The sequence below is a fragment of the Lissotriton vulgaris genome, chromosome 1_1 (assembly GCF_964263255.1).
Source record: "Lissotriton vulgaris chromosome 1_1, aLisVul1.2, whole genome shotgun sequence".
In the NCBI taxonomy this organism is placed as follows: domain Eukaryota; kingdom Metazoa; phylum Chordata; class Amphibia; order Caudata; family Salamandridae; genus Lissotriton; species Lissotriton vulgaris.
The window spans coordinates 1,036,953,870-1,036,976,474 of NC_141685.1; the positions used below are offsets into that span (position 1 = coordinate 1,036,953,870).

Consider the following 22,605-nt stretch of genomic DNA (forward strand, 5'->3'; position numbering starts at 1 on the left):
GCTGTGCTACTATTGAGGCTTGCATAAAGAAGATGGGGCCACTGGGAAATACTGGGGGGAGGAGGGGGCTGTGTGAGTTTGTTGCACAGGTTAGGGATGCTGCTGTAAACACGTGTACAATATTGCCCTGTGGTGTTGCTTTTTTGCAGTAATAAAGAAAGACACTTTAGAATAACTTGGCTGTTGAAAACTTGAGACATGGCTGCTGGGTTTATTTTTTCACTCTTGTGCCATGCTCGTTTTTTCGTGTTCCATGAAGTAGGGAGGTATGGTGAGGCTGTCATCCGGCGAGCATACTGATGGGTGGCAGGGTCACAGGTGACAGGGTGGTAGTCTGGGGAGTCTGTCAGTGATAGGGAGGTGTGAAGGTGGGGTTTGTCGGTGTGCAGTGACAGGGTCTAGTGGCTCAGTGTGTGGAGAGTGCGAGGGGGAAGTGTGTTGCCTGGGCTGTTAGTGCTGGTTGGGTGAGGGATACTATGGCAATGGTGTAGAAGTGTGGCCAGTCAGTGCATCAGAGTCTGTCAGTGCTACTCTGTGTGTAGGATGTAGTCAGGGGGCGCCAGCGTGCAGGTTGCGGTGCCTGAGTGGAAGGGGGAAAGGTGCTTCCGTGTAGGTCGAGGTTATCGTTGAGAGTTGTGTAGGAGTGTCTGTGTGAAGGGTGGCATGGTTTTAAAGACAGCGTGGGTGTCGGTGTGCGGGTTTGATGGCATCGGATTGTAACTGCAGACCGTGACAGCACTGTGGGTGCTCGTGTGTGCGGGGCTGCGGGGGGGGGGGGGGGGGGGACGGGCTGCCAGTGTTGTCAGGTATGTGGCTCCGCTCCCTCCCTCTTCCACGGTTCAGAGGCCGCATTCCTTCCCTTGGCCCTGGGCGATGAGCGCGCAGAGCAAGGTCTACCCCGGGAGCAGTACACAGGAGCCCCACCCAGGGGAACGAACGAGTGATGGGGACTGGCGCATCCAGGGCCATCGAGAGGCGCAGCACTGATTTCCACCACCCGGCACAGGACAGCAGCCAGAGCTACTGCAGAGAGGCAGCAGCCCAGAGGCGCTACATGCATTGATGCCAGCGCCAAGAAAACAAGTGTCCAGGAAGGGCCCCGTGCCCAGCTGCTCTCCCTGGGATCTCACCTGTCACAGCTCGGCCGCCTCGTCTACTTCCGGTCCGGCGCCGGTTGGTGACGTCACAACAATCCCAAAGCTCTAACGCGCCACGCCTTGCCGGACTCCGCCCCCAACCGATAGCCCCGCCCCGAAGTTATGACGTACGACGTGGACTGTGGCGCGCGAGGAGAGGGGATGCATAAACTGGTGTCCAGCGCAGCTTGTGCACGAGATGAGGGGAAAGACCGGACTGGCGGTAAGTGGGACGGGGGGCGCTGCGCTTGTGTGTGCGAGCGTGTGTGTGTGCGACGGAGGAGCGTGTGTGTGTGTGCGCGACGGGGGTCTCTGTATGTGTGCGTGCGTGTATGTGCGCTCGTGTGTGTGTCTGTGTGTGCGCATGCGTGCAGGGGGAAGTGTGCCTGTGTATGTATGCGCTTCCCAGGAGACAGACACGGCGAGCGCGTTCGCGCGCGCGTGGCCTGCGCCGATCGCCTTTTGCGAGATGCGCGCGGCCATCTCTGTCTCCTGGGAAGCAGAGTCAGCAACAAAAGATCTCTGGCGAGACACAGCGCTTACGCGCTGTGTTTTCGCTACGAGACTTAAAAACAACAAACTAAACCGGTGTCAGTCGGAGGGATTATAGCCCTTCTTTTACAGGGTATGGGACGTGATGGGCTTTCACCAGTTTCCCAGCACCAGGTGTGACGCTGTTACGGTGTCCTCCCGTTACAGCGTTCCCTACTCCGCCCAGTGCCCTGAGAGGCCCAGTAGCCTGGACCGTACCTTGTATAGCCACCCTCCTCCTGGATAGTGGCGGGCGATGCGCGGTCTCGTTGGCCTCCTGACGTTTTGCTTTCCTTAAGGACGGGATTCTTGACTTTGTCTTCCTTGGACTTCCAAAGCACTCTGTTTAGAGCTCGGAACCCTAGGTCTTCTAAAATTACTAAGAGTTTTTTTGCAGTCTTGGTTTGTTTTCCCCAGTTGTTTCTAGTTTGAAGAGGGATTTGCTGTTCCAAAGCTGGAGCTTCCAATGTGTGTTCTTCATTTGTTGTGCCCAGCATATGCAGATTAAAATCTCCTGTTATTATAATGTTTGAAGTTTCCCTTCCGTCAAGATTCTAGTTAGTTCCTCTTCTATATATTTAATTTCCCTGGCCTTGTCTCATAGATGCAGATATACATTTATTATTATTAGTTGAAAGAATTCCGATGGCCTTGTATTGTCAGTTTCAGAGCTTGCGTTGCATTAGATAATGCTAACTTAATTGATAGCTCTTTAACTGTGTGTATGTTCTTGATGAAAGTAGAAGTTGCTAGTCCTCCCTTGGAATGACCACATTTGGCTATTTTAACTTCTGGTAAATGATATAACTTAAATCCCTGTAGATGAGTTGGCTGGTCCAGCCAAGTTTTTTGTAAAATAATAAGATCAAACATGTGGAAATATTGAAGTAAGTTGGTGCCTCCGATCTTATTCCCCATTCCATTTTTATTCCAGGAGCAAAGCCTCAAGATGTTTTTTTATTTCGCTGAAATCTTCTTAGATTGTATGAGGTCTTTGCTTTGTTTGTTCATTGTCCTGGCTAACCAGCCCCAATCTTAATGTGCAGTATGTGCCGCTGCTTTTGTGCCTGAACCTGTTTGTGCGTTTTTCTCTAAACAGGTTGGGTTTGTACTGCGTGCTCCCCTTAACACAGAGAAAATATTTTACTTTAAAAGTGTCTGGTATCTGAGAGACCCTTGAGTCTGGCCAATAGGGGTTCTAGGTATTTTGGTTGGTAGTGTAGTCTAATCTAATTTGATTCCCCAGGCGTTTAGGTGTTCTTGTTCGTTTAGTATTCTTTTGGCTATCTCGATTGAAGTCCAGACTGCCTTGGTTGCCTCATTCCCCAACCAATTATTTGGTTCTTCAAATTTGATAGATTCCAAATCACTTGACCTTAGATCTTCCAAGCTTCTGATTGCCGTTAAAAGTCATAGGATGTTTCCTCTGTTTAAGATGTCTCCTCTTCCTTTGGACTTATATTCTGGATAGAACAAGGTATCATGTTGTATCTGCGACCCCCTGAAGTTTAATGTTTGTTGAGTCCTTTTTCTAGGTTCTTGAGGAGGCTCTGAGATGAAGTGTAATAAATCTCGATCTTTCTCTGTAACTGGTCCTGGATCTTGCTGATTGATTGGTTCCATCCCTGAGTTTCTTTTTGTGGTCTTGTATTTGTGCATTTTGTTGCTTGAAGGAGTTCTCTCCCCGAGTTCTCTCCCCCTGTTCTCTCAGATTGGGGAAGCGCTGGACCGGCGTGTGCAGCGTCTAGATCTAACCCGGTAGCTGGTCCTAGATCTTGCTGGGTGATTGAGTCCTTCCCCCAGCCCATTTAGTTTTTTGCAGGGATGGTTTCCCCCCTATTTTTCTATCTCTTGTCTGGGTACATTTAGATAAAGGTCTGCATCTTGGTCATCGTTAATTGACTTATCCTCTAATGCCCCCAGGACAATCTGCTGCTGATTGAACTGTTGGGCCGCAGTTAAAATATGCAGTTATGTCGGTCTTCTTTTTCCGTCCCTTTTTAGAGTTAAGGGGGTCACTAATCCTGGTGTTACCCTGAGTTGTAGAGGTTGCGCTGCCAGTGGTCGCCTTCCTCAGACTTGAGATTTGGCAGCTCTTCATGTTTTCGGTTATCTAAATTGCTCAGGGCTTCATCCATTACGAGGTTTGCTCTGACTCCTGGATTTGTGTCAGGGCTTCCCTTGTTATTTTCCTTGGTCACTTGGTCTGAGGGTTGGACTAACATCCTTTGGTATTCAAATGGTGAGTGTTGATAGTTTGTCTACAATTTGCTACGCAGGTATTGGGCCCGCCCAATCAAGTTGTTGAGGTTGGACAGTTAGGAATCCATGTTGGAGACATATATTGACAATGAGTTTAAGACTGATAATTGTAAGTCCATTTTGTCGGATTGATATTGTAGTGCATTAACTGACATTTGCAATGTATTTAATGAGATCCATATGTTGTCAGCTTTGATTGTGCGGTCTTCTTTGGTGCTCGTTTTGGGTGTCCTGATTATTTTTTCCCTGCGTGCTTCTGATGGCTGTGGAGTGTAAGAGGCTACCAGCTTTTGTGTCTAAATTGTCTTGACTGGAATCCTGAGTGCAAGGTAACTATATATTCTTAGTGGGGGATTTACAGTGAGAGGCATTGCCTGGAGATGAGAATCGAGTCTGTATTGCTCCCAGGTTAGATTTTTTATTTTTGCTGTTTATATCCCCCAGTTCTACTTGGTGGTTGGAGTCGGCTGAATTCCTCTGTAGTATTCTTGAGGTAGTTACCTCCTTCTTATTGAGAGTATTTTTCTCGCGCGATGGTCCTGGTATTAATAGTGTTGCAGGTATTGTTGGGTGAGCCAGCCAGTTTTCGGGCTCTTGCTCTGGTGTATGGGCTATTCCTGGTTAAAGATTTTGGGGGTTTAATTCACTTGTGGGCCTTCTGGATCAGATAATTGTGCCCACCGGAGGTTGAGAGGTGGCCATGCCTGCTCTTCCTTTAAGTAAAAACCCTTATTGTATTCTCCAGCCCCTGAGGAGCCCTGGGTTCCAGTGATACTGTCTTTCTGCCATCGGTCCTGAGCCTTTTTTCTGAGGAGGGTAGGGGGATGACTCTTCGGTTCATAGACGCAGTTGCTCCTCCCCCTCTGCATTATCCCTTGCATTGGAGGTAGTTGGGTGAGGCCCCTGAAATGCTGCGTTGTTCTCATGACTGCTGTCTTGAAATGCTTGGCTTATGGTATTATCATTATCAGGGGCTGTTTCGGACCCCATCATCGGGTTCTCGTTGTTCTCCTTGATATTGGTCTGTTGGTTACTACTGGGCTGCTGTTGTTGAATTATCTCTAGCTGCAGCGGTGAAGGCGGGCCATTGGTGTCTGCGTTGGTTGAATTGAACGCCGCCCCTGCATCTTTTAAGAAGGTACATTTTGGGTATATGTTTGGTTGGCTGTCTATATTCATCATCTTTTGAGATGCTTGTGGACTTGGTTGGGGCAGTGGGGTTAAGGTGCTGTCCTCTGCCATTTGCATCAGGTATTTTTGGGGATTTTGTTGCTGTCTGTTGTCTCACCCTACCTGATCTCATAATGCTTGTGTTGTTGAGTGCCTTATTGAAAGGTAGTTGCTGCTTTCTGACCATTGCTGGGATCTAGCCACTAGTTATTTGGACCAGGCAATGTGGTGAACTGTCCCAATTATCTTCAGAAAGGCTTGTCTTCTTGTTTGCTGTCCTTTGCCCTCTTCTCAAGTGTTGGTCAATTATAGATCTAAAGGGCTGAGTACTGAATATTCTTTCGCTTTCGGGGAAAGGGTTGCCGCAGTGGTAGGGGTATGGAATAACTGGGGGCAGGTGAACTACCACTCTCACTAGTTTGACTATTTTCCGTTGGGTTGATGTTAGTTTCTGCCTTCTTGCTTTAGCACTAACCCCCAAGCCATGCTAGGGACTTAAACTTTACAGGTTCCGCCTCCCCCCTCTGTTGCAGGCCCCACCAAGGATGTGAGGGGGGTACGAGCATGCTATTGCTGAAGATTAGCAAAATTATCTGAAAGTGTGTATCCAAGACCCAAGATCCCACACAAGCTTCTATTCCTTTGCCAGCGTGTACCTTAGTGTTTTGATGCCAAGGTTTTGCATTACAGTTCCTGCTTGCCCAACAATGCCCGCTTGTCCAGTGTGCAATGTTGGATTACTCCAGCTAATATCACCCTCTGCTGCTTTCCTCTCACCTATTCTAGTGGCTCCGAGCGGTCCCAGTACCAAGACTGCAAGGAAACCAAGCCCGGTCGAGTGCGGCAATCTGTGCAGCCGTCGTGGCAGTTAATATGAGCGGTGCTGTAAAGCGATGTGGATTAGCCTGGCGGTTAGTCCGGCGCCCCCCCTCCCCCTCAGTCTATGAGTTCTTAGGTTGGGCCGCATTGCAGTTCTTTGCACTGTATCAGTTGTATAGGCCTAACGCTGACTGCTTCCACGCCAGCAGAGACCATGTGTCTGACCCTTCTTGTCGGCCTTACCGCCTTCCGCAGCTGTTGGCGCAATGCCCTGTTGCGATTGATCCTCTCTCCCCTGGCTGCTGCCGTGTACCTCCTCCCGTGAGAACCTGTGATGACTGCTCGGGTTGCTCCGCTTGGCTTAACATGGCTTGGGGGCGAGCCGGGTTATAGGTCGCTGGAACAAACCGCCGATGGAGTCGCAGAGCTGAGTAGGTGGAGTGAGACGCGAAAAGTGTGAACCGGAACACGGAACCACTGACTAATCACTGCCTATTGAGCTCAAGGGGGTCGAAATTGGGAGGTAGTTTTTGATAGTTTTGAAGTAGAAAAAATACTTTTTTGTCTCATGTTGGGAGACAGTAGTGGTAGGTCACTGGTTTCGTGCACTTGTGAATGACTTGGTATAATCTTTCACTACTTGTGAGTACTAAGATAATGTGTGGCTGATTACTAGTGCCTCTGCTACCAGATGGTGAGTTATTTATTCTATCACCAACAGGTCAAGCACAGATTCTTAGAGTAGATGTATTAGTGCATCTATTCCTTGTGTTTGTTTTGCCTTTGGAGAATGTATTCTTTGGCATTTATTTGACTGGATGAGTTTCATCTTTCCATTTTTGACATCATGGAGATCTTAGCAAATCATGTGAGCTTATGTTTTTAGGTTGAGGACTCCGTCGCACTGCGTAAGCAGTGGGGAGAGCTCTGAGATTTTATGTTTCTTAGTTTTAGGGGGCTTGAACCCGCCCCTCTTCTCCATTGGCTGGCCTCGTAAATGCTGGCCAGCCATTGGAGGAGAGGGGCGTCACTCCCTTTAAGCCCCGTCTTTTTCGGATTCGGGGCTGTGTTTTTTCGGTTCTTTCTATCTGTGTCGTCATCTGTCACTCACCAAAAAACACACCCCCGATTCCGAAAATTTCGGAGCTTTGCGGTAGCCATTTCTGCCCGCCGGCCATCTCGTCTCTGCCGTTTTCGGGCTCCTCATGTAAGCCGTGAGAGGCACAGCAACCTGCGGGACCGGTTCCCCATCTGTCAGCTTCGAAGGAATCCCAGGTGAGCCTCGGGCTGGGCTGGCGGGGGGGAGAAGAGGGGAGCCTCGGACATGGCAGCGCTGGACACCGGCGTCACGGGGGCTGAGGGGCCGTAGGGCTGGGGTAGGACAATGGAGGGTCGGCACAGGGAGGTGCGTTTACAGCATACGTCACCTACCCACACAAAACACAATTCTCTGCATTCTGCTTCCAGTGTCAAAAGCTTCTCTGGCAAACTGAGAGCACTTCACAGAGTACCCGGAACAGATAAATGGCCATTTCGGCATGTGGCACCCTGCTCGCCCGCACTCTATTAAGGCTGGCCTCATGAAAACAAGATGTGTGGCTTGGAAGAAGGCAGGGCAGCAAGAAAGGCCTTGACACTTCTGATGACCCGGGGCCTCTATCTTCATCCACCGAGGTAGCTGGCCTAATCTATTTGCTCGGAATCTAAAAGGTCAAAGGTCAGACCATCCTGCTGATTCCCTAAAACGGGTTTAAGGTGAGATAACTCAGTGGATCTACAGGTCCCTGCAGAGAACAATTCGTTCTCCCGACTGTTTGAAGTGTTGAGGATTTGCTGTGCATCTAGTACGTTAACACGGGCCTGTGGGGACTCCAATCTGCGGAGATAAAACCAAACATCGGTATGTTAAATTTGCTGAACCTGTCGAGTTATTTTCTGATGGGTGACAGGCAAGCAACACCAGGCCTCAACTGGTCCGCCAACTTTCCTACAAAGCAAACCCCAGGCCTTTCACGGGCTCCCTCTTTTTGTCACTTTCCTACACACATAGGATGCTCTATGGCCCTAAAAAAATATGCAAATGTCGAACGGTACCTGCTATGAGTCGAGAAATTACAACTTTGGTGTTTACCTGCCTGACCCCAACAACACTGCAGGCCACAAAAAGAAAGCGATCCGGGGGGTACCCTCCCTTCCAAACATGCACCAGAAGGGGTGTTGTAGTACAGGTTTGCTAAAAGACTCCTTGTCACAAGGGATTGACCCAGAGTGGCCAACCCTGGAATCTCTTTTTACAAACCACTGCCATCTGGTAAAGTTGTTTCATTTCCACTAGGCCAGCACTACAAGCCCCAGAATGCAGCTGTTACGCGACAGTTCTGGACTGGAAACATGGTGCCCTCTTTGGCATGGTGACACCTGAGAAACTTAACACGAAATAAGCAACTTTTGATCGCACTAGAATTTAAATCGAACCACGTATTTATACAACAAGCTACTCCTACACACACACACACACACACACACAGAAACGCGCTCAGATATTGGTGAATAATTCTAGAGCCGCATGATTCATCTTTCAGACTTGAACACTTTCTTCGTAACCTGTATTACGATGTAATCCCAAACCCAGGCCTAAAGTGGTGAAACATGGGGGTGGGGTCTTTAAGAGCATGAATGGCTCATTTAAGGGCCGAATAGGGCGCAGAACCGACCCGCCTGTTCTCTGCGGGGGGCACACATGTCTAGGTGTATTTAGGCATTAATTGCTCTGCTGCCCCCCCCCCCAATAGCCAAAACACGGCCCACTTTAGTTGCCTTAGACCCTTCCGTGACCCCAGAAAGACCAGATTGATCTTGTGTGTCTTGAAAAATAGGAAGCAAAGCTTTGGCCGAGGAGCTAAGTGTTCCAGAGATAACCTTACAAGTAGGGGCACTCAGAGCTCTTGCCAGGAAGAAAGGGTAGTTCCGGTCCGGACTTAAAGGGAAGGTCTGTATTTAAAAGCACATGGAGACAACTTCTCTTCATCACTAAAATAGCCGTCGGAGCTTGAGACCTGAGAAGCGCATAGGCACACAAAGCCATCGTGGCTAAGAAACAGAACGATAAACAACCAGGGACAGACGGGAAGATAAAGGCCAATTAACCTGTGGCTAAGAGAACTGTTGTCCGGCTCATAACTTTCACAAGTAATTCTAATTGTAATTGCATTTATATGTTCTAGTCACGATACTGCATAGAATTTGCAGGTCATTCATTTTGCGAAAGAACATTACAAAACCAGTAAACAAAAGCCAGACAGAAGACATACAAGAACAGCAGTACAGGATACAGAGGTTAATGCTGAGACCTAGTAGGATGTTCCGGCCTGGTGGCAGCCATTTGCAAGCGTCTACGAGATGATGCTTCAGGGGATAACCAAGTCGGATGCATTCACTGTCCTTATCGGGCCGAAGTAAGTTTCAAGAGTGTCCCATATAGATCCCCGAGCTCATTGGATTTCCAGATCACATGATCCCTGGATGGCTGCACCAGAGCTCTGTAGACAATAAGCTCCTGTGAAGCCTGTGCCACAATTCCGCCCCCCTTGTGTGAACGTGTGGAGCATATGTCTGGAAGGGAAGGCAGTTTGCGGATGGGAGAGGTGGGGGCAGGGCGGAATAACATCTCCCCCCAAACTCAAAGATAAGTGTCAGGCAACACCTAAGCACAGACCCTGAGAGCGGAGTTTTTATTACCTCCACTTCACAGTAGGGTGCCGAAACCACCTCCAAGTTTAACATTTTCTCCTGTGGGCAGATAAGACAGACACACACACACTTTACCCCCATGGGCACATGTAGAGGGAGAGGTGCCTTCCGAACAGGACAGCTGGAGTTCTACTACGAACCTCCCTGGTACCAAACACGTCTCTGTAAACGGATTACATTCCCGGTTACTTTATAGAGTGCGCTGGGATTTTGCCTTGTTCTTCTTCTCAGAAATGCGGTACTGATTTGAAGCAGAGAGCACACGGAAGGATCCCAGATGCTAATTGACGCTCTGTGTGATTCAATGTCCTCTTACACTAAAAACAAACAAACACTGAATAGTTTCGGCAGGTGGGTGGGTGGATTCGCATCTAGTTTATAATGAGTGGATGTTCGGGTTCTACTGACTATGCGTTTGAAAATAATTTAAAAAATGAATGGTCCCCACATCAGGGATAACAGTACAATGCATGTAAAGCATACCAGTGCGACCCAATGACCTGTGCCCTGGTGAGGGCGAAGTTAACGAAGAATCGACCCCCGTCCCAGCCGTAGATTGGGGGCAACCTTGAATGAAGAAGACAATATGTAGCTCGTCCAGCAAGTCAAACGGCGTAGATGCTTACATGAAAGATTAACGGGCCTCACGCACCGTTCAGCACAGGGCCCCTGACTCGAAAAAGATTATATTTATGGGCAGGGGTGGCGAAGTAGGTATAATATATTATATTACTGGTTAATAGCTTCTAGTGGTAGCATACTGTGTTTTAGTGCCCACCTGACTCTATTGTTTTGCTTTAGTTGTTGGGCTGTCTGTGTGAGGGTGGCTCTGTGTAGGTGGCTCTATGTGAATGACTCTGTGTGGGTGGCTCTGTGTGGGTAGCTCTGTATGTGTGTGTGTGTGGCTCTGTGTGGATAGATTTTTTTGTAGGTGCCTCTATGTGTGGGTGGCTCTGTCTGTGTGAGGGTGGCTCTGTGTAGGTGGCTCTATGTGAATGACTGTGTGTGTGTCTCTGTGTGGGTGTAAATGCAATAGGTCATGCATTTGCGAGCGATTAAGTTATTGGCATTGTAAATGACAATGCCATTTATTTAACGATTAAGCTATTGGCAATGTAAATGACAATGGCATTTATTTATGATTAAAAAAAAAAAGTCATGAGCAATGCCAATAGCTCTACCTTTAATAATGCCAAGACCATTGCATTGTAAATGCTTGTTTTTTCTGTATTCCAGATCACCTTCCACGCTCCGCTTATCCTTTTTTCCCTCTTCCCTCCAGCGTCATTTTATTAATTTTAAGTTTGTATGACGGCCCAGCAGCTTCACACTGCTACCAGGCTGCTCACTTCCCCATTTGTCATTTATCTCTGACTTCCCCACACTTTTCAGTTTTTTTTATTTCAGCGAGGGCCCAACATTAGTAGAGCATTGCTAGCAGGCCACTCTTTAAGCAGGATCGTACAAACTTTTTTTAATGTATTGTTCTTAAGTAGCGGTCAGCAATCTTGGAACTGTAAATAAACACTTTCACATAATATGCTAAAATGGCAGTTGCTGCAATACAGTTGCACGCAGGTGCACACATCGTCAGCCATTTTGCAATGGTTTAGATGTATTTGCTTTATTATTATCTGTCCATGTGTACACCTACATGCCATCCATTGATGAGTACTTTAAGAAGTCTAGAATTCAACTTTTCTTTCCCTTCCTGCTAATACAAAAGCAAAGCAGTTATTGGCAAAGCCAGTAGCTGGGCATTTTAAAGGCAAGACCTATTGGCTTCACCAATGCTTGTTTCAATAGTCTCATGCCGCCTGTTGTAACTTGTATACTGCACAGTGCGGTTTGGCAATGGGCAGGGCTGGAGTTTACTCATTGACTGTACTGTGTCAATGCTCAAATAATAGTATGAGACCACACTGGCCATTAAAGTTGATGCAGTTGTTCGTGCTAATGATATTTATTCAATAAAGCGCCTCTGGCTGAAATTTTTCCCACTCCACCGAAAACTCAGCTTCTTATTCACAGCAGCACAAATATGAAAGGTTCCAAAGAATCAGTAACAATTCTTCTAGGTGGTGGTGGGTCTGCTGCTTTACAATAAACAGAAAAATTGAAGAGAGGGTCAGAGGGAATATTTAACGACCTAAGCACAGTTATAATCCCCCTTCAGACTATGAAAAACACAAAGAATAACTGTGGGTCTTGAAATGTAAGACAACTATGTGTGTGGAAATGGCTATGTGTAAGCTTAGAATATAAGCAAACTACTGGACAATTACCTATTGTGAGTAAGTGTCCATCAGTTACTCTTCCTGTACCGCCCAATTCATCATATGGTCTACTTCACAGTAGGTAGTCCGAATTAACCAAATCCAAGGTGTTATTAGGAGATGGTTAATGTTGATGAGGTAGTTTATAGGGTGATAGGTAGATGTTGTTTGTAACTGAAAGCAGTGCAAAAGTGATTAGTGAATAGTGATGAAAAAGGGGTGTGTTTATAGTAAAATTGGATAGTGAACGCAATATACCTTTATTCTGGAGCCGTGCACTTCCAACAATAAAAACAAATAGAGTGCAAACAAGTCAGATAGTTTTAACAAATAAATAATGACTGGGTTATCTTGTCGACATGTTTCTGCGGACATTTAAAGGTCCACATTGGTACCTGCCGCTTCCTCAGGACCCATAATTAGTTGCTACTGCTTATGTGATAAATGAAAAACAATCGTGAACAAAATGGTAAATGTCACCTGTTCACATCTGGATTCCCTCCTGGTAAAGTAGAAGAATTCCAGATGTCGAGTTGCCATAACACACACACATAGACAGCAAGGACAAAAATAGGAAAACATACCATCATTAATATGAATTACCACCATAATTATTAGAGTATTGTTCTTGCATGGCAATTGAATTGAGTATTATCAAAACAACATAGGCTCACCTTTGATTCAAGGGGGAAGTGCTTCCGCCTCACCTGGCAAGCAGCTTAAGATAATGGAGCCCCGCTCTATAGTACAAAAAAATTATTTAAAAAATAAGCTTGTGATAACCTGTGTGGTCGCCCTGCAGTTAGAAACTCATGGGGTCAAAAATAAAGGGAACGGCCTGTGTTTACTCCTGGGCTTATTAACTCTTTGAAACAAGATTTCAAGTGGCGGAAGATCTTATTGTGTGCAAAGCCTGTCTTATTATTGGATGAGGTAATGATTTCTGTTCATTGAAAAAAGACCAATTCATTAATGCGCCCGTTTCTTGTTATAATGTAGAGTGATGCAGTTTCTTTTTATTTATTTGTAGGCTATCGTGTACTTTACACGAAGCGTTTATTTAAGAAAGGCGTTGTCCTGAAAGAATCAACGACTATGTGCAAGGCTCTGAATATTGAACCTCTGTCGAAGTACGACTTCATTCATATTTCAAATTAAATAAATACAACTCGGTTCTTTACATACATTCTTACTGAAACGCTGCGGTTTGTATATTGTGACCTGGCAGCGAACCCGTGTGGTGATCAGAGGCCAGTCACCTCTCACCCCTCTGACAGAGTGCTTGGTTCTTACGCGCATTCAACAGACCGCGTGAAATGTTGACTATTGTTTAGAAGCATAAATCGCCTGATGCTCGGGTTTAAACAACAGACCGCATTTGTGCTCTATGATGTAAGTTATGAACTCGGGTACGTGTAAGTGTGCACAGCAAACCTTATTAGCGCTTTATGAAGGAAGTTTTAAACTCGGGTTGGTGTCAGAGTACAAAACAGGAACTGCATTTCTAGCGCGCATTTTTGTAGAAATCTCTACCCATAATATTCTCCTTACCTCTCCGTCGGTACTCCTGGCAGCCTTCTGGGCTGTTTGGGGAGGTACCGCAGCAGAGGTTTGTCGCTTCCTTATTAACTATGGCTCAGTTCCCATTGGATGTCGCCGCCCACATGACCTCGCAGTTGTTTCTGGGAGATGTTGTCCACAAAGTCACCCTTCTCTTCACTATTCCAACTGACCATGTGTATGAATTAATTACACTCCTGTTTATTAATACGTGATGGCCAGTGATCTTAGTTACCATAGTTTCCTTATGGAATTACAACATGAATATTATAGAAAATTAATGAAAGGCTTCAAGCGAAATTTACCAAATGAAAGACCACATTTTTACATGAATTAGCGAGGCAGGGGTCAAAAGAGTATTTATGATTACCTATATTGTGTATTGTTGGGATCAATCGTTATAATTTAAGATAGACAACAGCTTGGTTGTTACACAGTGGGGTCTGTCCTCTTATGGTGATATGTCAGGAGGGGTATTTTTCGTTCAATTACACAAAAGGTTAGTTTGAAACTGTCGTTTCATAGTGACATCCAAGGGATGTCTTCATTGAGGCCTGCTTTGTCACAATTTAACTTATAGACCAATTTTTGCTCTATCATGGAGAGATGTTTAGACACGTCCGTTATATGTGCCGGGATGTTTGGTTGTTCCAACACAGTCCATTCAAATTCAGTTGGTTTATGCCCTGCTTCTATGAAGTGGTTTGTTAGTCTGGTAGCCTGTCTATTACACCTAATTGTGCTCTTATGTTCGGAAATTCTTGTTCTAATTTTCCGAGTAGTCATCCCGACGTACCTGAGTGAACAGGGACAGGTAATTAGATAGATCAGTTGACTACTATTACAATTGGTAAAGCGTCTTTGTCTATCTGCGGTCGTATTACCTAAAATGCCCTGGGGGCACAAAAGTCGTTCGCCCCCGCTTAGCGTGCCCGTGGGGCACTTTGGTATTACAAAAGGGGCCACAGACGCATGTGCAGCCCCTTTTGTAATACCAATAGTCCTGTCGCACATAAAGCGCCAGCGCTATCTTCAACGGGGCGTTCCCGATTCAAATGAGGGAATCCCTTTGCCTCTGTATCTTTGTCGTATTACGTACGCAGGCGCAAAGGCAAAGAAGCATTGACAGTGTGCCACCTAAAAGGTGGTGCACTGTCTGTGCGCGTCCTAAGAGCAACCCTCTGCAGGAGGTAAAGGGGGTCCCATGGATCCCCCCCCCCCGACATCCCCTTGCAGGCGGGTGCTGTCACTGATCGCACCCATCTGCAAGGGGATCTCTATTCCCCTTTAAAAGTGCAGGCAGGTTGCCGCCTGCACAGTGAGTCACAGAGTGGCTGTAAAGTAGCCGCTCCGTATTTCACGTGAATGTACTGCCCCGAGGGCAGCACGAGTTCGCTGCTTCCCTCGGGCAGTGCATTCACCATAATGCGGTGCACTTACCTTCATTGCACTGGACGTACCTTTTTAAAGGTGCGCCTGGCGCGATGAAGGAAAGTGCACTGCATGTGTAATGCAGTCCCAGGGGCAACATTACACATAAAGCGTATTTTCCTTGTTTGAAGCGGCATAAACAATTCAAATGCTCCCTATTACGATGAATGTGCTGCCCCTGGGGCAGCCTCAAACTCCATCTGCCCCTAGGGCAGCGCATTTAGGTGAAAAAGAGAGCGGCTGCTTTACAGCCACTCCGTATTTTCATAGTGCAGGCAGCAACTCGCCTGCTCTTTTGAACGGGATTAGATAGGGAATGCACATTTAGTCTCCAGTTAGTTCTCATTGATCTCCCGCCTGTTGGCCAATATTAGTTTTCGTTGTGTTCCTTATTTTTAGGTCGAGACTAGCGCAGTGCTCATGCGCTGCTCTTGAAAAGGACCTCTTATAATCACTTCAGCTTTTCAGCAAACTCGTGCGTGTGGCTAAAAAAAAGCCACACGCACGAGTTTGCTGAAAAGCTGAAGTGATTGGCCATTGATTGTGGCTTCCAAAAATTGAAAGCCCGCAATTGGCCAAAGGTAGGTGCATGTCCCCCCTTCTCCCTAAACATTAACTCCCCTGGCCTAGGGAGCTCGGGAGGGAGCAGCATCGCGGCCAGATGCCAGCTGTATTCCTGACATTCCTTGTTTCTTCTGGTGTGTTTAACGATGGCTGCTCCGTGTCTGCATTACCGCAGCCGCCCGGTAGGGTCGGGGGCTCCCATAACCTCTGAGGTGTTTTGTGGATCATGACCCTCTCACCATAACGCAAGTAAAGGATTATTAGAAGATGACTTTGCGTAAGGTGAGAAAGGGAACAAGAGATGGTTTACGTAACTTCTCTTGACTGTTTCTGATCCTTAGCATTCCTTAGAGACATTTCAAGTGAAAGCGATGTGCCTTTGCATAATCAGGTGTGATCGGACTATGATGGACTTTGAACCAGACTGTCTTTCAATTAAAGCCATCATTCACAATTGCACAATAGGACAACTGGATTATGAACTGCAGTATGTGGAATGCTATTAAGCGTTATTTACATCTTTAGTGCGGTTTGGCAATTAACATAACAGGACCTTTGTACTTAGGGGGCCGCTGCTGGCACCTTCTGGGGCCTGCGTACCTTTAAGTGAACATTATTGCAATGTTGCAGCAGGCTCTCTGTACTTTCCCAGGGTATGGTCCAGTTCCAGGGCTCCACAGTAGTTATTGATATCATGCTACCCCAGGCACCACTGGGCGTTCTCCCTAGGGATACTATATTTCACTTTAGTTTGTGTCAGTAACTCCTCAGACCTAACAAACAGGGCTTTACGGGTGGAAAAAAAGTGGCGAGGGGAAAGGCGGTTCCTAAAATGTGCGGGCCTTTGTAATTAAGGGGGGGGTTTGAACAGGTAAAGTCACCTCTGAGTTCCATAGTGTGACGCTCAACCGTAGGTTGGAGCATCTATGAGCTTTCTATTTACTGACTGTCAATTATTTTTTGCTCTTTAAGATGAAGTGCCATATAAGAGTAACATGTGACATGAAAAATTACAAAAAACATACTGTAAATAGCTAACACTCTTATAATGTCCCAAAGGAGAGACCTATTGGCTATGCCAATGCTTGTTTAGAATGGAAGTAATTGGTCTACTGGGATGTGCTCACAGAAAGCAATCAAGGTACAAGCACAGGAGGCTGTGGAAGGGCACTAAAGTAAAGCTTTGTGGTTCAGAGTTCTATCATTAAAAGATAAGGGACTGAATGTGACCACCTTGAAGAACAGGATCCAGTCTTTCCTTCGGTGCGGAGCCACAGGTTTACGCGGTATTCCAGAAGCAGGCATTGAAGAGAGGCCGGTCCTACGGAGCAGTTGTGTTCCTGAAGGCTTTCCTGCCGGACATCATTTCGAGTTTGTATACTATATAAACTCGTTTAAGTTTCCTATTGCATTGGGAACATTCTCCACATGTGAAGGAGCCAGCATCTATTAAGACCGGCCTTATCGTGGGATTTTGACCGAAGTACGGTTGAGCCCCAAGTGCTACTGGGAATGACATTCGTCCTGAAGAAGACCGGGGTGACCTCCTGAGGCACAGTAAGTCGGTCGAAACATGTTGGCATAAGCAGTACCAGGAGGGGTGTTTTGAGAATCCTAAATTTCTTTTCAAAAACAGGACCCATCCTACTTTCTCTTAATCCTGGTTGTGGAACCCAGTATTAAAGGTTTGTTTGGTATCCTCAAACCAGTTTTAAATCACTTTTTCCTTAACTGCACTTTTGTCGTTTAACCAGTTTAAATCACAGGGTGATATGCACTGATATATCACTTTATATGTTACGTGTGTTTTGTGTTATGTCCTGTGGTCTTTTCATTTATTATTTTTACCTCCTCCCCTATGCTCCGCCCTGTGCGTGGCTACATCAGGGCGTTTTGTAAGAAGACCCGTTAATGAAGCATGTCACACACTTTGGTGTGTGAGTGAGGGCAGTTTTAAAAAACAGATGAGTTTCTCCATCTGTTTTTGTTATATGTGTTTTTCGTTCTCTCCACCCCTCCTTGTGTGCTTACGTATCTTCTTTTGGGGGTTCGGGGTGGTTGAGTTGTATATAGTAGACCCTCGCCCCTTTTTGTGGAAAGTGAGCCACGGGCAATGGCCAATGGGTCAAGGGAGCCATGGGTCGAAAAAGTTTGGGAACCACTGCTCTAGGGCAATAATTATTTGGAGATTTATCCTGGTATGTTTGGTTTTGGAGAAGTTGGTCTATCCCAAAAGGCTCTAGAGTGATTGGTCTTTGTTCACTAATATTTCTTTATATATATTTTTTATTTTTCTTCATCTTGTAAGACAAGGGCCCTTTATTCCCTGAGGGGGCTGGTACCTACTGTTACCATCTCAATCAAGAATCACAAGAGGTGCTATATTACTGCCCCAGGAGTACTTGAGTACAGTAATGCTGTATCGTTTACAGGGAACAAATCCTCAAGGGCACAGCTGGATGACTATTTCGATGGTAAAAGCAATGGGATTACAATTTGGCAGGGGAAAATCTGTGCTGCAGCACCAGTTTTTGTAAAGTATTCTATAGGGGATCGTCTTGTGATTCATTACTGATGCCTCGGGTATCAGTAATACCATGTGCAGTATTCCCACTTCTCAGATTGGAGCAACTTGAAATGAGGCCTGGAATTTAGTGATTCTAGGTACACTTTTAGCAGAACTGTGATGTGTGATGGCATGAAGGGACTGGGAGACAGTATTAGGAGGGGGAAATAGCCGTGGATTCGGTTAAATGGAGGTCTCTGTGTAGCAGCACATGTAAACTGTGGAGAGAAATTATTGTAGTACTTTTGGTCCATTACCCTAATAACTTTTTGTTAACGAACATGCATGTCTTCGACATCAGGGCTACTCATTAGGAGCATTAACCTTAAATCTTGGCTGCTCTGCTGATTTTTTCCAGTTCTTTTGAGTGGTGTGTCCACTGTACTTATATGTAAGGTCACTAGTTCCAGTAGTTGTTCATTAGTGTGCCGTGTAATAGCACGTAAGTAAGGTATCTAGTCTTTTTCCAGTTGTCTGCACAACGTAGTTATTTGGTGGGTTTTCAGGTATTTTCAGTGGTATGCAGTTCTTATCCCGTGGCATCCACAGCATACCCATGGGTAAGACGTCAAGTTAATTACTAGTGGCAAATGCGGGTACTATTTACTAAAGTCTCCAGTGGCTTGCATGACGTCTCCAGGGCTTGCATGGTGTAGTCAATTTTAAGGTCTCTCGTTAATTATCTGTTTGTGCGTACAGTAAACTCCTTGCTAAGGTCATTTTCTTACTTCCACAGGGTCCCTTTGGTTGCCTGAATAATGCACGCTATGGTATTTCCTGGGGAGCACTTGGTGCAGCAGAGTTCTGTCTGCACGCAGCGAGGCAGTACACCTTAGACAGGTAAAAAAGAAAAACACAGAAGGAGGCTGGCATTTTATTTTTTGAGGATTCCTTCATACATGGATTTATTTGGGACAGGGGTGAACTAGATTCGTCTGGTGTCTTTTATGCGGTTTCTTGTTCTAAATTACATAAACTGTAATATTCACATTTTTTGAAATATCAGAACTTCTCAAGATGCTCAATGTAGTGCACTGCCACTGCTAGTTAAGGTTCCTGAAATTAATGCGGGCCGGGGAATCTGTCTTGATGTCTCAAATGTTTGCTGTGTGCCCTATAATTCCACTTAGGTTGTCTTTTACACAAGACATGGACTGTCAACAAATAATTACATACTAACTCAAAAACACCGAAGCTGTCCAGTATAATGACTCCAGCTGCCGTTCCCTTTTAAATGCTTGGACACTAGTTTAGTATACATATTGCAATATTGCCAGAGGGGGACTGCTAGACACAAATGGAGTAAGACAATGCATGACCTGTGCAGTCATTGGGGCATTTCTTGAACATAATTCTTCAGAGGTGATGCAGCAGTGATCGTGGAGTTTGTCTTCTAGGATCCAGTTTGGCGTACCCCTAGCAAGAAACCAGCTCATCCAGAAAAAGCTGGCAGATATGTTGACAGAGATCACGATCGGCCTCCAAGCCTGCCTGCAGCTGGGACGTCTGAAGGATGAAGAGAAGTATGCTCTTTGTGTAGTGATGTAATGTCTGCGGCTCTATGCAGTCACAAACAAAACTTTAGTATGTGTATTTGTCTGATTTGGGGTGTTTCTGTTTAAATACCATTGGGCAAGCATTCTTGGGTGCTTGAAAGGAAGCTTGCGGAAGTCTGGTATTTGCACTCAGTAAGCCCCCCAGATGATGAAATGCCGGCGAGGGTCAGTTTGGATGCAGAAGAGAATGTTGACTTGTACCTGCATAGCCTTGTGAACTGGTGATGATGCTTAGTGCATGTGCTTTGGCAAGGCCACTTTCAGTGCCCATCCAGGTGGATGTAGTGTTGGGTCATCTGTTTAACTCCCTTCTGCTGCCTCATTCCAGGGCCACACCAGAAATGATCTCCATGCTGAAGAGGAATTCGTGCGGAAAGTCCCTCGACATTGCCCGTCAAGCCCGGGACATGCTTGGTGGTAACGGGATCTCAGACGAGTACCATGTAATCAGGCATGTCATGAACCTGGAAGCAGTTAACACTTATGAAGGTATGTCATGTGTCTAAACTCTGAATCCTGGACATTCATCTGAAGTCAGCAATATGGGGCTGTGAGGAAGTCTCTGGTTTTCACAACAAATGCACTGTGTGGCTCAATGGTTAGAGCAGGCAGACCTCGATGCAGAGCTCTGGCCAGGGACCAGGGTTCGATTCCTGCCACAGCGGGTCTCGGGCTCATTAATTCCTCTGACCGGATATTCTCGCCTCAGTGCCTATTCTGATCATGGGTCCCACGCTGCAACTCTGGGCAATAGCTTGCTTAGTCTCCACAACAGCCCCCACAACGCGAGGGATGCCTGGTCTGCACCATGAGGGTGCCCAGGAGTGGACACTTCACAGGGAAAGCCAGGAAGGGTTCCCTTGCGGTATTCGTACAAGCGCCGGGAAACCCACTGCGGTAGCTGTGCGCTATACAAAAACATTTACATTTACCTTCCTATGGCCCTTCACTTATACGTTCCAGATAATTGGGCAACCTGCCATCCTCAATAAAACTAGCTGTTCCTGAGCAATAACGCAAACCTCTGTCAAAGAGGGGCGGTCTGTATCTAGTGCCCTCCACTTCTCTTTCCGAAGCACTCAGACAGGAAAGGATGCAGCAGTGCCACTCATGGAAAGAAGGAATACCTGGGCAAAATTGAAATACCTTCCCTAGCTTGCAGCACAGCCAAGCACAAACCATGAATGTCCCTTGCCATTTACACATCTTGGGCAGAAAGGGGAATAGTTTAGCTTAGAAATAAACAATAGTATGGGTATTTTTTTTTTTTTTTTAAATATATTTTTATTGCAGAGTTATAAACCACAGGATACAATTAATCAGCCAGTACACTAGTATGGGTATTTAAAAATAAAACAAGCTTATCCAGCATCACAAAACTTGTCTTCACGTGGTGAGATTGTGCCACATCTTTTTGATTTTTCCCCCAGGCAAAGGGAACATTTAAATATTGGATTTGCTTATATCAATAAAAACCATGGCCTTTATCCCTAATAGCTGGGCTACCGATTAAGAGAAATTCTGACTTTGCTCACTGCCACCTACTTATTACAGGTATCATGAGAATCCTCTATTGTAGTGGAGTGATTCTGTATGCATCTGTGTCAGGCTAGATTGCAAAACCTAACGCTAGTAATGTTTCATTTAACTGCAAATAACATTTGCTTGACTCTGTATATCTTCTCCCCAGGTTACATCACTGTCGAAGCTTAATAGAGGGGCAGCCTCACTCTATTCAGTTAGTCTCGATTTCCGATACACAGTGACAGATTTTTGGTAGAGCGTTCAAACATTTTCCATAATATCCCCCTAAAAGTTGTAGGGTTTTGAACATATACCTCAAAATAAAGTTTTTGTACCATAAGCAAGTGTCCATTCCTCTTAAAAACTTCGAGAACAATCAAAAATGCACAGTCATCTGCTTTGTTTACATAACTCAAGCACACACCACTCTGCTCAGTATGCTGTTGTATTATGTCCAGGTATCTGTGATGTAGCTAGCTAAAGTTTAAAATATTTAATTCACAGAGAATAAGAAATAACCAGTTGATAATTTTCTTTTATTTTTGTTTTTTTCCTCTCAGGGACCCATGATGTGCACGCACTGATCCTTGGGAGGGCGATCACAGGCCTGCAGGCGTTCACAGTTGAAAAATAATAATTTTGAAGAGAGATTCTATCTGCAGCACTTTTTGGTGGATCAAGAGGTCAGGTTTTTGCAGCAGTCACGTTTTTCACCCAAGCAGGACGAAGACTGAACTTTCCTCTAAATGGTTCAACAGTAGGATGAAGCACAAGCTGTTTCTGTGAATTATTCAACTCCCCACATCGAGGATGTGCAAAACCAGCAACTTTCCCCTCTAAGACCGTGGTTCACTTATCTTTGTCAGGTGTAATAACTTTTCGAGAGGCATTCAGATCTTAGAAATAAATGTGGGTCAGCAAATATTGGCTTTTAGGTTGACCACTTTTGGGGGAAACTTGTGAAAACTGATTGGATTATCAACAGGAACCCTTTGACTTACATCTAGAAGTCTGGTGAGTGGTAACAATATACAGAGAAGCCTTTGCATCTAAGAGCCACGCTGCAGTTAATAATTATGGCAAAAGAGACTCAAGTGGTTGAAAATGTAACAGTCCTTTCCAAATAAAACAGTTTTACCTTGCCTTTCTTTAGGCTTAGTGATGCATTCTGCAGCAATCCTTATTTCGAGATTAGCTTTTTTGCCTCAGGTGGTCAGTTCAAGATGTGGGTTTTAGGAGTGAAGAAGAAATGATTACTTCTAGTCCTGCATAGCACAGTCATCATTATAGTCATGAACTTTAGAATAATTTAGTGGTGCATGCAGGGACCTCAGAAGACTATATCCACAGATACAAAGAGAGAGAGACTGTGTGTGTGTGTAGGTTGCCGCTCTGGAATATGAGACTTGAAGCATGTGAGGGGTGAAGTGCAAATGTCAGTCGAGCACCCAGCGCATAAT

General features: G+C 45.7%; 1 protein-coding gene across 1 annotated transcript in view; it reads left to right on the forward strand.

Annotated features, from left to right (window-relative positions):
• GCDH (glutaryl-CoA dehydrogenase) overlaps positions 1 to 22,303 on the forward strand; it is a 227,027-nt gene extending 204,724 nt beyond the window's left edge. Inside the window, exons 9-12 of the mRNA XM_086962197.1 lie at positions 18,802 to 18,905; positions 19,463 to 19,588; positions 19,950 to 20,110; positions 21,706 to 22,303. Coding sequence (XP_086818323.1) covers positions 18,802 to 18,905; positions 19,463 to 19,588; positions 19,950 to 20,110; positions 21,706 to 21,779 — 465 coding nt within the window. The 3' untranslated portion in view covers positions 21,780 to 22,303. The remainder of the gene's footprint in view (positions 1 to 18,801; positions 18,906 to 19,462; positions 19,589 to 19,949; positions 20,111 to 21,705) is intronic.
• The last annotated feature ends 302 nt before the right edge of the window (positions 22,304 to 22,605 follow it).